This window comes from Passer montanus, unplaced genomic scaffold (assembly GCF_014805655.1).
Source record: "Passer montanus isolate IOZ18808 unplaced genomic scaffold, ASM1480565v1 scaffold98, whole genome shotgun sequence".
In the NCBI taxonomy this organism is placed as follows: Eukaryota; Metazoa; Chordata; class Aves; order Passeriformes; family Passeridae; genus Passer; species Passer montanus.
In genome coordinates this window covers 1,462,540-1,474,371 of record NW_024375256.1, presented here as the reverse complement: position 1 = coordinate 1,474,371, position 11,832 = coordinate 1,462,540, and the positions used below count along the sequence as shown (strand labels likewise).

Sequence of the window (11,832 nt, the reverse complement as noted above, 5' to 3'; positions counted from 1 at the left end):
GCTCCCCCGGGAGCTGATGTGCAGTCCTGGAGCTGGGGAATTGTCCTGTGTTCCTGGAGCTGGTTCCATGATCCCTGGCACCAGGGAATCATCCCGTGTTCCTGAAGCTGGGTGCTGTGCCCCTGGCACCAGGGAATTGTCCTGTATTCCTGGAGCTGGCTCCATGATCCCTGGACCCACATTCCCAGAGCTCGGTGCCCGCTGCAGAGCCAGGTGCAGACCCACACCCCCTGGAACTGGGAGCCCAGGTGTGGGAGCTGGGGTCACATCTGGAGCTGGGCTGGCTCAGTCCCGAATCCCGGTGGGAAGGTGCCAGGCACAGCTGGTGGCACAGCAGCATGGCCGGTGCCACCTGGCAGTGCTGGTCACCACCAGCCTCCATCCAGCAGGAACCACCGGCCCGTGGAATTCTCCACATTCCTTGGCTTCCCCGCGCTTGCTTTCCCAACACGGCTCACCAACTGGCATCCAGCTGGCACGCTGCTCCCCACTCTCCTCTGGGCTCCCCCCAGAGCTCCAGGGTCTCCTCCTCCTCACCCCAAATGTGCCCCAGCCACGCAGGCCCCCCTGCCCACCCGTAACCCCCAGAGCAGGAGGGGCCTGGTGGCTCCCCAAAGTGTGGATCCAGGGGGTCAGTGGGCACAGCCCAACCAGGAGGGGCCTGGTGGCTCCCCAAAGTGTGGATCCAGGGGGTCAGCGGGCACAGCCCCTCGTGGGAGCATCCTTGTCACGGGGACTCAGCCCTGGGATCGGAGGGAGCTGCTCGTGTGAACGGAACACTCGTCACCACAAAGAGAAGTTCAGCACTAACACCATGTCTGGATGTGGGAATTGCTCCTGCCCACACGCCCAGGCCAGCAGGGATCCAGGAAAGGGCGGTGCAGGCGGGAATGGAGGCTGTGGAAGCGAACGGGCACCGGGAATGGCAGCCCAGAGCCCTGCCCTGCCCGGCTGGGTCCGGCCCTGCTGCTCTGCCAGGGATGGGGCAGAGAGGCTCCGTGAAGTGCTGCGGGCACGGCCTGAGTGCCTGGTCTGGCAGCGATGGGCCAGAGGCTTCTCCCAGCTCCGGGCACTGCCAGCAGCACAGCGGCAGGGAATGGCGGGCAGGGAATGGAGGGCAGGGAATGGAATGGCGGGCAGGGAATGGCATGGCGGGCAGGGAATGGCATGGTGGGCAGGGGCACAATGCCCCTGCAGCCCCTCGTCCCCACGCCACCATGGAGCTCCCGGTGAAAGCCAGTCAGGGCACCGGGAGGAGCAGCTGAGGGATCACCACCAGCATCATTCCAATGGAAATTCCCGGCTTTTGCCCCCCCAGCCCCAGCCAGAGCAGGCAACCTCCATCCCTGCCCACGGCGCACCACTGCTCCCTGCCCCAGCAGGGTCGGACTCCCCGTGCCCCGGAGCTGTCCCGGTCCCCTCTGGAGCCATCCCGGCGCCCCCGGGCCCCCACGTGCAGCACCGCTCCGGGGGGTGCGGCCCCTTTAAGAGCCCGGTGGCGCCAAACCCGCCTCACGTGACCGCCGCCCGCCCCCCGGTGGGCGGGGCCTCGGCGCGCGGGCTCCCGCCAAGCGAGAAGCGCGCGGGACCGGCCGCACGTGCTCCTGGGAGCGGCACCGGCACCGGGAACCGAACCGGGACCAGCACCGGGCCGCGGCCATGGCCCAGCTCCGCCTCACCGACTTCTTCAGCCAGACAAAAGCGACCCCCGGAGCCCCGGCCAAGCGCGGCGGCGGCCGCCCGCTCAAGGCCGCCCTCTCCGCCCGCCCGGTGCACCGGGAGGGGCAGGATGGTGTCCCGGCGGCGCTCGGCCCCTCGCTGCCCGCCTCGCCGCGCACCCCGGCCCGCGGGGGCTCGCCGGCGCTGCGGGGCCTGGCGGGCAGGAAGCGGAGCCGCCGGGAGATGGAAGCGGGGTCGCCGCTCGGGGCCCGGCTCGGGGAACCGAGCGGGAAGTCGGCGCGGAAGAGGCTGGAGCTGCCCCGGGACGCGGAGCCGGGGTCTCCGGCAGCGGTAGGGGGATGGTGGCGTGGGGGATGCGGCCCTGAGACGGGCTGCGGGAGGATAAGGGCGCGGGGAGTGAATGGGAACCGCAAAACAACAGCCCCGCAAGCGTTCGACCCCTTTTCCCCGTGCAGGACCCCCCGATCTCGCCTCCCCTTCTCCTGATTCACAATCCCCCCCTCGCCCGGACTTACCCCTGCCCCAAATGCACGAGCCCCAAAACTCGCCCCCTTCAGCCCCCCTGCCCCTATTGCAGGCCCTCCGTGGCTCCCCCTCCCCGTGCAGACTTTGGGGGGCACAGGGGCAGGGATCCTGGCGGGTGGGTTCCCCGGACAGCCCCTAACTCTCCTCTCTTGCAGGCCACCAGCTCCTCTCCTCTGGCCACTCCTCGGCCCCCGACACCGCTCTCACGGGACCCGGCCGTGTCCCCCCCGGGCAGCACCGGCTCGGGCCGTGGGCAGGACACGGGCACAGAGCCCGGCCCGGCAGCCCCGGGGCCGGCCCGGCGCCTGCAGCGGGTACGGGCTGACCCGGCTCCGCTCCCGGGCGGGTTTGGTGCCGCGCGTCCCGCCCTGACCCCGCGTCCCCTCCCTGCCCAGGAGGACGTGGCCGAGCTGCAGGGCCGCCTGCAGAGGATGAAGGTGCTGGGCCAGGTGCCCCGTGTGCCCAGCGGGACTGGCACTGAGCTGCGGAGCCGCCTGGAGCGCGTGCGGCAGCTGGAGCAGCGCGCCCGGCAGAGGAGAGCGGACACCGGGGACACCAGGGACAAAGGGGACACCGGGGAGGCAGCTCCTGGGGCAGAGACCGGGTGAGGAGCAGCTGCAGGGGGATCTGAGGGGGCTGCCACAGCCCTGAAGTGGTTTTGTGGGGGTCTGAGGGCTGTGGGGGCAGCTGGAGCAGCATGCCCAGCAGAGGAGAGCGGCCACCGGGGACACCAGGGACACCAGGGAGGCAGCTCCTGGGGCAGAGACCGGGTGAGGAGCAGCTGCAGGGGGATCTGAGGGGGCTGCCACAGCCCTGAACTGGCTTTGTGAGGGCTGTGGGGGCTCTGAGTGTTGTGACACCGATGTCCCCAGGTGATGTGACCCCAATACCTGCCCAGAGAAGGGGTTTGGGGTGGGCACTGTGCCAGCAGCAGCGCCCTGACCCCGTCCTGCCCTCACAGCCAGAAGCCCCCGGCGTACCAGCGGTTCCACACCCTGGCCCAGGAGCTGCCCCCGGGGCTGACGCTGCCCTACAAGTTCCGGGTGCTGGCAGAGATGTTCCGCAGCGTGGACACCATCACCGGCATGCTCTTCAACCGCGCTGAGACCGTCACCTTCGCCAAGGTCAAGCAGGGCGTGCAGGACATGATGCGCAGGTGAGCTGGCCCCTTTCGGGGTCCCAGCAGCCCCTTTTGGGGTCCCAGCTGAAGCTCTGGGCGTCCCCAACCTCCGTGGTGCTGTCACAGGCAGTTTGAAGAGCAGCACCTGGGGCAGATCAAGGCTGTGTATCCCAGCTCGTACCGGCTGCGCCAGGAGAAGAACGTCCCCACCTTCGGCAGCAACGGGAAGAAGAAGTCTGAGTATCAGCTCACGCTGGAGCCAGTCCTGGGGGAAGGTATGGATGGTTTGGGGTGCCTGAGAGCTGGGGTATGCTCAGTCCTGGCTGATCCCTAAATCCATAGGGATGCTCTCTGCTTGGTCCATTAATTGGAGCCTCTGAGTGTGTTGGAAATGAGAAACAGGTTTGGGACAGGAGGGAGAACGACCCTCAGCTGCATGGCAGGGCTCTGGTGCTGTCCTTCCCGAGGCTGCCGTGGTTTGTGCCCCGCTGGGGTGCTGTGGGTGACACTCGTGTCCCTCCTGGCAGAGGAGAAGGTGGATGGGCGCCCGCACCTGTCGGCGTCGCGGCTGCTGGAGCGCCGGAGGGAATTCCACCGCAACCTGGTGAACATCGTCAGGGAGCACCACAAGGTGAGGGGCACCACAAGGTGATGGGCACCTGGCACCCCCTGCTCTGGGGCTCTCACTGGTGCCATCCCGGCTGAAGGACACCGAAGTTGCTCTCAGAGCTGGGCTCTGAATTCGCTCCCTGTGTCACTGAGCTGTGCTGGGAGCGCAGAGCAGCGGCTGCCTCTCCCTTCCTGGTGCCATGACACAGCTCTCACCCTTCTCCAGGCGTTCCTGGCTGCCCTCAGCCCTCCCATGGTGGTGCCAGAGGAGAAGCTGACCCGGTGGCATCCCCGCTTCAATGTGGATGAGGTGCCAGACATCAGCCCCGTGGAGCTGCCACGGCCGCCGCAGGAGGACAGGCTGAGCACGGCCCAGGAGGTGCTGAGCACGGCCCGGGGGATGCTGAGCCCCAAGGTGAGGCAGGGCATGGGGCTGGCTCTGTCTGTGTCACCTCTGGGAAGGTGTGAGTGGCTCCCCACTGCCAGAGAGCAGGGTTAGGTGGGATACTGGGACAGAATTCCTCCCTGGGAGGTGCTCAGAGAAGCTGTGGCTGCCCCTGCATCCTTGGAAGTGTCCAAGGCTAGGCTGGACAGGGCTTGGAGCAACCTGGGCTAGTGGAAGGTGTCCCTGCCATGGCAGGAGGCTGCAAATGAGAAGAGCTTCCAGGTCCTTTCCCACCCAGACCATTCCATGAAGCAGCCCACACTCCTCTGTGCAGGCAGGATGGCTCAGGATCGCTGGGCTGGGATCTCTGGGCTGCCGGGTGACGGCGGGGGCGGCAGAGGGGAAAAACTTCTCCTTCCTCCAGCCTGAACTGTAACCCAACTCCTCCTCCCTCTTCCACATGAGCAGATGGAAAAAGCTCTTGCCAACCTGGCCCTCAGAACGGCCGAAGCCAGTGCGGGGGAAGCGGCGCCTTCCCCAACCCCGGCCCCTGCCAGCGTCCCCAGCGCGCTCAGAGGGGTGTCCCAGGGGCTGCTGGAGCGGGTGAGTCACGCCGTGCCGTGCCACGCGCGGGGCTGGGGGCTCTCCCCGTGCCCCCCCGGGCGCGGGGTGCCCGTGCTCACCCCGGTTCCCGCAGGTGCGGGCGAAGGAGGCGCGGCGGCTGGCGGCACTGCTGACGCGGGACGCGCGGCAGGAGCAGCGGGCGGGCGGCGCGGCTGGCGCGGCTGCCGGCCATGGCGCGCCTCCTGCGCGGCGTCTTCGTGGCCGAGAAGAAGCCGGCGCTCGGCATGGAGCTGCTCTGCGCCCGCCTGGCCGACAGCTGCCCCGAGCTGGTGGCGCCAGGTAGGAATTGCAGGGGGGTTTCTGCCCGAGGAGGGGGCTGCGGGGAGCCCCGCGCTGACCCCGCTGCCCCCGGCCGCAGGCGAGATGGAGAAACACGTGCGGCTCTTCGCGGAGCTGCTGCCCGACTGGGTGGGCATCCACGCCCTCAAGACGGACACCTACGTCAAGCTGGACAAAGAGAAGGACCTGGGCCTCGTCACCGAGAGGCTCAACAGGGCGGCCAAGGAGGCCGGAGCCCTCTGAGCCCCTCAGGGTTGGGTTTTTCCTGTGCAATCTCCTCAAAATGTAGCAAATCCCGACAGCGCTCTGGGTTCTGGGGTGGGCTGGAGGGAGGCTCGTCCTCGGGTGGCTGAGGAAGGGCAAAATGCCTTAATTTAACTAATTCCTGTGGTGGGAGCCGTGAGGGTTGTAGGTCCCCTAGTCCTGGAGTGATCCTGTGTCCTGGGGTGGTGATGAAAGCGACCAAAACCTGAGGAACCTTTTCTTCTCCCTTTCCTGGTTCTCCTGAAGGTTCAATGCATGAGGGGTCTCCTGAAGGTCCAATTTCAGAGGTTTCTTCCATTAACTGGGTCCTGATGGGCTAGAACAGGCTGAGAGGGTGGCAGGCAGGGAGGAGTGAGAGAAAAAGTCACAAATTGATGTTTCTGGAGCTTCGGGCCTCGTTCTGTTTTTAAGGGAGGGAAAACTCATCTTCCAGTCCTTGCTGGAAACAACTGCAGGACTTGTCAAAACACATTTGTATTAAATGTTTTAAATATAGTTGACTTGTGTTAACCCAGTGCTCTTCCTCGCTGCCTGTCTCGTGGTTCTCCATGGCAATTGGCGCTGGGAAGGGCTGGGTCCTCATCCAGCTCCTGGAGAAAAACTCACTGGAAAAAGTGAGCGTGGGTTTGCAGGGAGCTGAATGCAGCTTTTGTAGATGGGGCTGGGGGAGCAGCTGCTGCAGGGACCGGGGCAGGGAGGGCTGACAGGGATCCAGTGTTTTTTTTTTCCCAGGGGAAATCCCAGGCCACTCGGCTGAAGTGGCTTGGGAAGAGGGACAAAGAGGGTGAGGATGGCTGCAGAGGTGCAGGCTGGCACTGTGCCCAGCTCAGGGCAGTGTGGGCGCAGGGAGGGGTGGGAGCTGCCCAGGGCCACGTCACACACACCCCACACTGCTCCCTGGAGCTGGGGACCTGCAGGGAAAGGGGACTCCTTCATCCTTTCATCCCACGCTGCTCCTGGGCATATTCCCCACCTTTAAGTGCTGGGCTGGAGTCTGGCAGCGTCTGAGATCCCACAGCACTTCCCGAGGGAGCAAAGGCCTTCCTCCTCCTCCTCCTCCTCCAGGCCCGTGCAGCCCAGCTGGCCGACACTGCTGGCAGGAGTGTGCCCAGTTTCCAGGGAGGAGGAGAAGGGATTAAACCCCCCCAGGGGCTGGGTGTGAGGCTGGGGGCTCCTGGGGCAGGCTGGGCTCCCAGCCATGCTCAGGGACCCCACCGTGGTGGGAAGGAGCAGGACTGGAAAGGAGCTGGAATGAGCCTGGCAGCCACACTCGCATCCCAGGAGAGCTCCAGCGAGCTCCCGTTCTGCTCCTCGGGATAAAACCCTTCTCCCACCTGGAAGCTGCTCCTGCCCGGCCTCGTCTCTCCAAGCAATGACATCAGGGGCTGCTGGCAGCCCAGGCAGGGCCCAGGCACCGTCCCCACGTTCCCTGATGTCACCTGCTGGCACTGGCAGGGCTGACGCCGCTTCCCCGGCACGCAGCTGCTTTCCACGGCTCTCTGGGGTGGAATTGATTTTCCTTCTCCTCTGGAGCAGGGACCCTCTCCTGCTGCCAAGCCCGTGAGGTGCTGCCTGCCCCAGGCCCTGATCCCCAGGGAATTGTGTTCCTCAGTGTGAACTGAGCAGCACTGAAGGGGCTTTGCAGGAAATGGGGATGGGAATAGCTGGAATGGTCCTTCCAAGTGGGAGGGCTGGCTGGGAGCTGGCCCCAGGTGCTGGATGGGGAAGGGGAGCTGAGCTGACCAAGCCTCTCCAGCCAGAGGTTGGTGCAAAGTGAAGAAAAGGAACCTGAATGCTCCCTGGAAAACAATTCCAAGCGTTTGGGGATAAGGGAGAGCTCACACCACAGCCCTGCCCCACTGACCACCTGGGGCTGCAGAGAGACCCTGCCAAGGGTCATTCACAGCTTCAGCCACTGCAAGAACAGCTCTGAGACAGCTTAGGAAATATAAAAATACATCAACATTTATTTTACCCGTGAGTCCAGTCCCTGCTGGGCCAGGGACACAGTCCCTGCTGGTTCCAGGCTTGTGGAAGTTTTGGCACACAGGGATTTAACTGTGCTGGAGGAAGCATCTCCAAAACCCCATGACCCACCTGGGACCACTGCAACATCCCTCCCGTGGCACCAAGCTCCCACCAGGGTCATGCTCTGAGCTGGCAGCAGCCTGGGGGCCCAGAACAGCCCAACAGGAGGGATGTGGTGCAGGAGATGGGGAATTCCTGCTGAACAAAAGGTGCCTGTGGTCTCCAGGGAAGGAAAGCCCTGGCTGGGCTCTTCCCACAGCACCACCATCCTGATTTAAGGATACAGCAGGCAGTTCATTCTCCTGAACAAGCACAGCCCTGGTGTAAGAGCAATTTGTTCTGGTGTGAGTGACAGCACAGAGCAGCCAGCCCCTCCTGAGGTCAAATACAGCAGGATTTGTCCCTTAGAGAAAGAATTGCTTTTTGCCCCATCCCCTGTGTTTCTTTGGGAATTTTTTAGCAGGTTCCTTGGAGGCTGACAGCCCAACCCAGGGAATACTGGTGCCCTGTCAGAGCTCTCCTGCCTCAGCAGCAATATTGTCACTTTGGTCTCCTAAAACCACAGATTCAGAGAAGCTGCATCTTGGTCTCCATCCCCTCCCAGTCAATCTGTTCCTTCTTCCTAAAAGGATGAACTCCAAAAGGGATCATTACACTCAACACAGTGAAATTTAGGATTGAAGAGCATCTGGCCATGCTCAAAACCTGTGTTTAACCCCCTTCCCCACCCCCCTGTGACATCCAGTCACTACCCAAAGCCCCAGATTTGTTCCCAGTGCTCCCTCCTCCCTGCTGCTCCTCAGTCATACTGCAGCAGGGAGTGGAAAGGGATGGAATTCAGCTTTTCCGACCCTTTCAGGCCTTTTAACTCTATGATCACCAGGCACTCTAGGATTTCAGCCTTCAGCCTCTTCAGCAGCTCGCAGGCAGCACCCATGGTACCTGTGGAGGGGAGCAGAAACATCCTCACTCCGGGGGCAGCTCCAGCCCACAGCCACCCCTGCTGCTGCCAGCTGAGGTACCAGAGAGGTGTGGGTACCCCTGGCAGTGCCCAAGGCCAGGCTGGATGGGCTTGGAGCAACCTGGGCTAGTGGGAGGTGTGCCTGCCATGGCAGGGGTGGCACTGGAAGGGATTTATCCAACCCAGCCACTCCATGATTCCATGCACACAGGACCACACGTGCTTCCCTCACCTCCAGTTGCCAGCAGGTCATCCACAATCACCACTTTCTGTCCTGGTTCCAGAGCATCGCTCTGGATTTCCAGCTCAGCCTGCAGGGAGCAAAGAGCAGCTTTGTTTTACTCTGGCCTTGGAGAGAAGCCCCTCACGAGCTGCTGGTTCATGCTGGAACACAGACAAGTCCTCAGCGACATCAGCCTAAACACCCAGCACCTAAAATCCCAAAAACCCCACAAATTCCAGCTACAGGAGAGCGCTACAGAAACACAGAGCAGGGAGGGGATTGCTGGGCCAGCCCTCTGGCACACCAAGATCCTGAAAATTTCATGGTGTGAGTTATGGTGGAATCTTATCCCAGAGCAGCTCTGCAGTGAGGAAAATCTGTCACGCACTGGGGGGCTCTGCCTAGAGCCAGATCCAAACTGGCACCTGTTTGGATGTGCCACGGCTGGCCCAAACAACCCTCATGGCTTAGGCCTGGCTTAGGGGGTTCTGCTGCTGTTAGTTGCTGGTGGGAGCAGCACAGGCAGAGGCCCAGCCCCGGAGCAGCCGCGGGGTACGGGGCGGGACGGGGGAAGCCATGCGGGACAGCTCTGACTTACAGCACTTACTGCCAGAGTGGGGGACACTCTCCGTGGTCATGCCCCTGAATTCAAGCCAAAGAAAGCCGTTTAGCACCGGGTCTGAGCACCAACCCCCCGAGAAGAATCAGGGCACAGCACCAAACATCACCCGTGGGCACGAACGGAGCGACCGCGGCTCGGGGCCGCTCCCGGGGCTTGTGCCGGATTATCCACACACCAGAACCCACCCTGGGACCCCCTCCCCGTGGGTTTACCCCCCTGGCCCCCCCAGGCCTTGCCTTGCCGTATTCCAGGCTGTAGGAGATGGACTGGGTGGCTCCAGGCAGTTTTCCCTTCTTCCTCACGGGCACGAAGCCGATGCCCAGGCGCTGCGCCAGCGGGGTCCCGATCAGGAACCCCCGTGAGTCCAGCCCTGGGGCACAGCAGAACCAGGCACTCAGGGAATCATTCACCTTGGACAAGGCCTCCAGACCACCAAGTCCAAGCATTTCCCAGCACTGAGCCATGTCCCCAAGTGCCACATCCACACAATTTTTGGAATGGTGACTCCACTACTGCCCTGTGCCAACAGCTGATCGCCCTCTCAGTGAATTGATTTTCCCTCATATCCAACCTAAACCCCCCCAGGTGCAACTTGAGGCATTTTCCTCTTGTCCCATCGCTCAGATCAGAGCCATTCCTCTAGGGGAGGGTCTTGGCACAACCCCCCTGTTTTATCCTCCCATTCTAAAAGCAATTTGCTCTTCAAGTCACTTCTGAGGGTTGAAAACACAGCCCATACTCCTGTTCTCACCCACATGTGCTGCTGCTGGCCCCAAGAGCCCACTCCCCTCCCCTCTGACCCTTTTCCTTGGAGATAAAGCCAGCAGGGCCCTGGTATCAGTCCAGCCACAGAGCAGAACTCTGCACCTCTGGGCAGCCTTCACTGATCTCACCTGGGCCAGGTTTGGTCTGTGCCCCCCTGGCTGTGGCCCAGCCCAAGCTCTGCCCTCCTCACACTTTGCCAGGTGAGCTGAGGTGCCCTGGCCACCAAGGCCGTTTGTGCTGGCCTGGAAAAGCTCCCTGAGGAAAACCAGCTGGGGCAGGGTCAGCCTGCCCTGGGGACAGCGTGGGGACACTGCGGGCACAGCAGGCTTTGTGTGCCCCCTCCTCTTTAACACAGAATTATGCAACTGGCACGGAAGTGTCAGAGGGCACCTGCCACATCCCACGCCAGCATTTCAGGAAATCACAGCAGGAGGCAAAGGGTACAATCTGTCCTGGTGTTACCATGTCACAGAGGCCAATGTTCAGGTGATTTTTGTGTCCAAGGGCCACCCCACACTTCCCACCCGGGACCCACTGCTCTGCCCTGGCCTCGGGGCTGTCCAACCAACACTCACCCACAATGAAGTCGATTTTCGGGAAAGACGCCCTCACATGATCCTCCAGAAGATCGATCAAAGTCCTGAAGGCCACAGGATCCTTCAGCAAGGGGCTGATATCGCTGCAGTGAGGGAGGGCAGCGGGTGAGGGGCTGCTCTGGAAATGCTGAGCTCCTGAGCCTTGGCAGGTTCCTGGGCCCGGGAAATGCTCCTGAGCCCAGGGAAGGCTCCCGAGCCCGGGGAAGGCTCCAGGGCCCGGGGAAGGCTCCTGCCCGGTGCTGCCAGGGCAAGGGATGGGCAGCGGGCACAGGAGCTGGCAGCGAGTCCCCGGCCCGGCTCCAGCCCTGGTCCCCTCCCCAGTTCCAGCCCTGCTCCATCCCGGCCCCATTCCCATCCCCTGTCCCGGTTCCAACCCCCGTTCCGGCTCCAAGCTCGGCCCTGGTTCCCTCCCCGACCCCATCCCCGTCCCCACCTCCATCCCGTTCCCGCCCGTGCCCGTGCCCGTGCCCGTGCCCACCGGAACAGCACGCCGGGCTCCGGGAAGTCCGGGAAGGGCCGCACGCGGTCGCGCACCGTCCGCAGCCGCTCGTCGCTCATGGCGGCCCCGCCGCGCAGCCGCCGCAGCTCCGGGCGGGCCGGGAGGGACGGNCCCGGGGCGGCACCGGGGCGGGCCGGCACCCGGGCACGGGGCGTGGGGCACCGCTGGGCACGGAGCGTCCGGCCGCCCGGGTTTGGGGCTCCGGTACCCCGGGGCACTGAGCTCCAGGCCCCCCGGTATTTGGAGTTCCAGTATCCCGGGACATTGAGCTTCCATCCCCCCAGTATTTGGAGTTCCAGTATCCCGGGACATGGAGCATCCATCCCTCCGGTGTTTGGAGTTTTGGTATTCCGGAGTGTGGAGCTCTGCTATCCTGGAGCATTGAGTATCCATCCCCCCGGTATTTGGGGCTCTGGTACCCCCGGGGTGTAGAGCTCCAATATCCCGGGGCACTGAGCCCCAGTCCCCCCCATATTTGGAGTTCCAGTACTCCGGAGTGTGGAGCTCTGGTATCCTGGAGCATTGAGTATCCATCCCCCCGGTATTTGGGGTCTGGTACCCCAGGGCATTGAGCCCCAGTCCCCCCGGTATTCAGAGCTCTGGTATGCTGGAGCATGGAGCATCAGCCCCCGGGCACACAGAGCTCTGGTAT

At 63.5% G+C, this 11,832-nt stretch overlaps 2 protein-coding genes across 2 annotated transcripts; one reads left to right on the top strand and one right to left on the bottom strand.

Annotated features, from left to right (window-relative positions):
- Positions 1-1,531: 1,531 nt before the first annotated feature.
- On the top strand, positions 1,532-6,000 carry CDT1 (chromatin licensing and DNA replication factor 1). The gene is given in 11 exon segments (XM_039696565.1): positions 1,532-2,010; positions 2,361-2,519; positions 2,601-2,809; positions 3,167-3,361; positions 3,452-3,600; positions 3,853-3,956; positions 4,161-4,349; positions 4,788-4,922; positions 5,017-5,082; positions 5,084-5,222; positions 5,302-6,000. Coding segments are annotated over 11 exon segments (1,860 nt in total). The 5' UTR covers positions 1,532-1,659; the 3' UTR covers positions 5,466-6,000.
- Positions 6,001-7,425: 1,425 nt separating this feature from the next.
- On the bottom strand, positions 7,426-11,296 carry APRT (adenine phosphoribosyltransferase). The gene is made up of 5 exons (XM_039696552.1): positions 11,160-11,296; positions 10,661-10,764; positions 9,557-9,690; positions 8,708-8,786; positions 7,426-8,456 (listed from the first exon to the last, which is right to left on the bottom strand). Exons 1-5 carry the CDS (start codon positions 11,237-11,239, stop codon positions 8,314-8,316), a joined length of 540 nt encoding a protein of 179 aa, XP_039552486.1. The 5' UTR covers positions 11,240-11,296; the 3' UTR covers positions 7,426-8,313.
- Positions 11,297-11,832: the final 536 nt, after the last annotated feature.

What these genes read in the sequence shown, in the direction of transcription:
- APRT (XM_039696552.1), bottom strand. Translation starts at nt 11,239, where the DNA reads ATGAGCGACGAGCGGCTGCGGACGGTGCGCGACCGCGTGCGGCCCTTC. An exon ending in GAGCCCGGCGTGCTGTTCCG is followed by an intron (nt 10,765 to 11,159) that starts GTGGGCACGGGC and finishes CCCTCACTGCAG; the next exon opens with CGATATCAGCCCCTTGCTGA. An exon ending in ACAGCCTGGAATACGGCAAG is followed by an intron (nt 8,787 to 9,556) that starts GCAAGGCCTGGG and finishes TGCTCCCTGCAG; the next exon opens with GCTGAGCTGGAAATCCAGAG.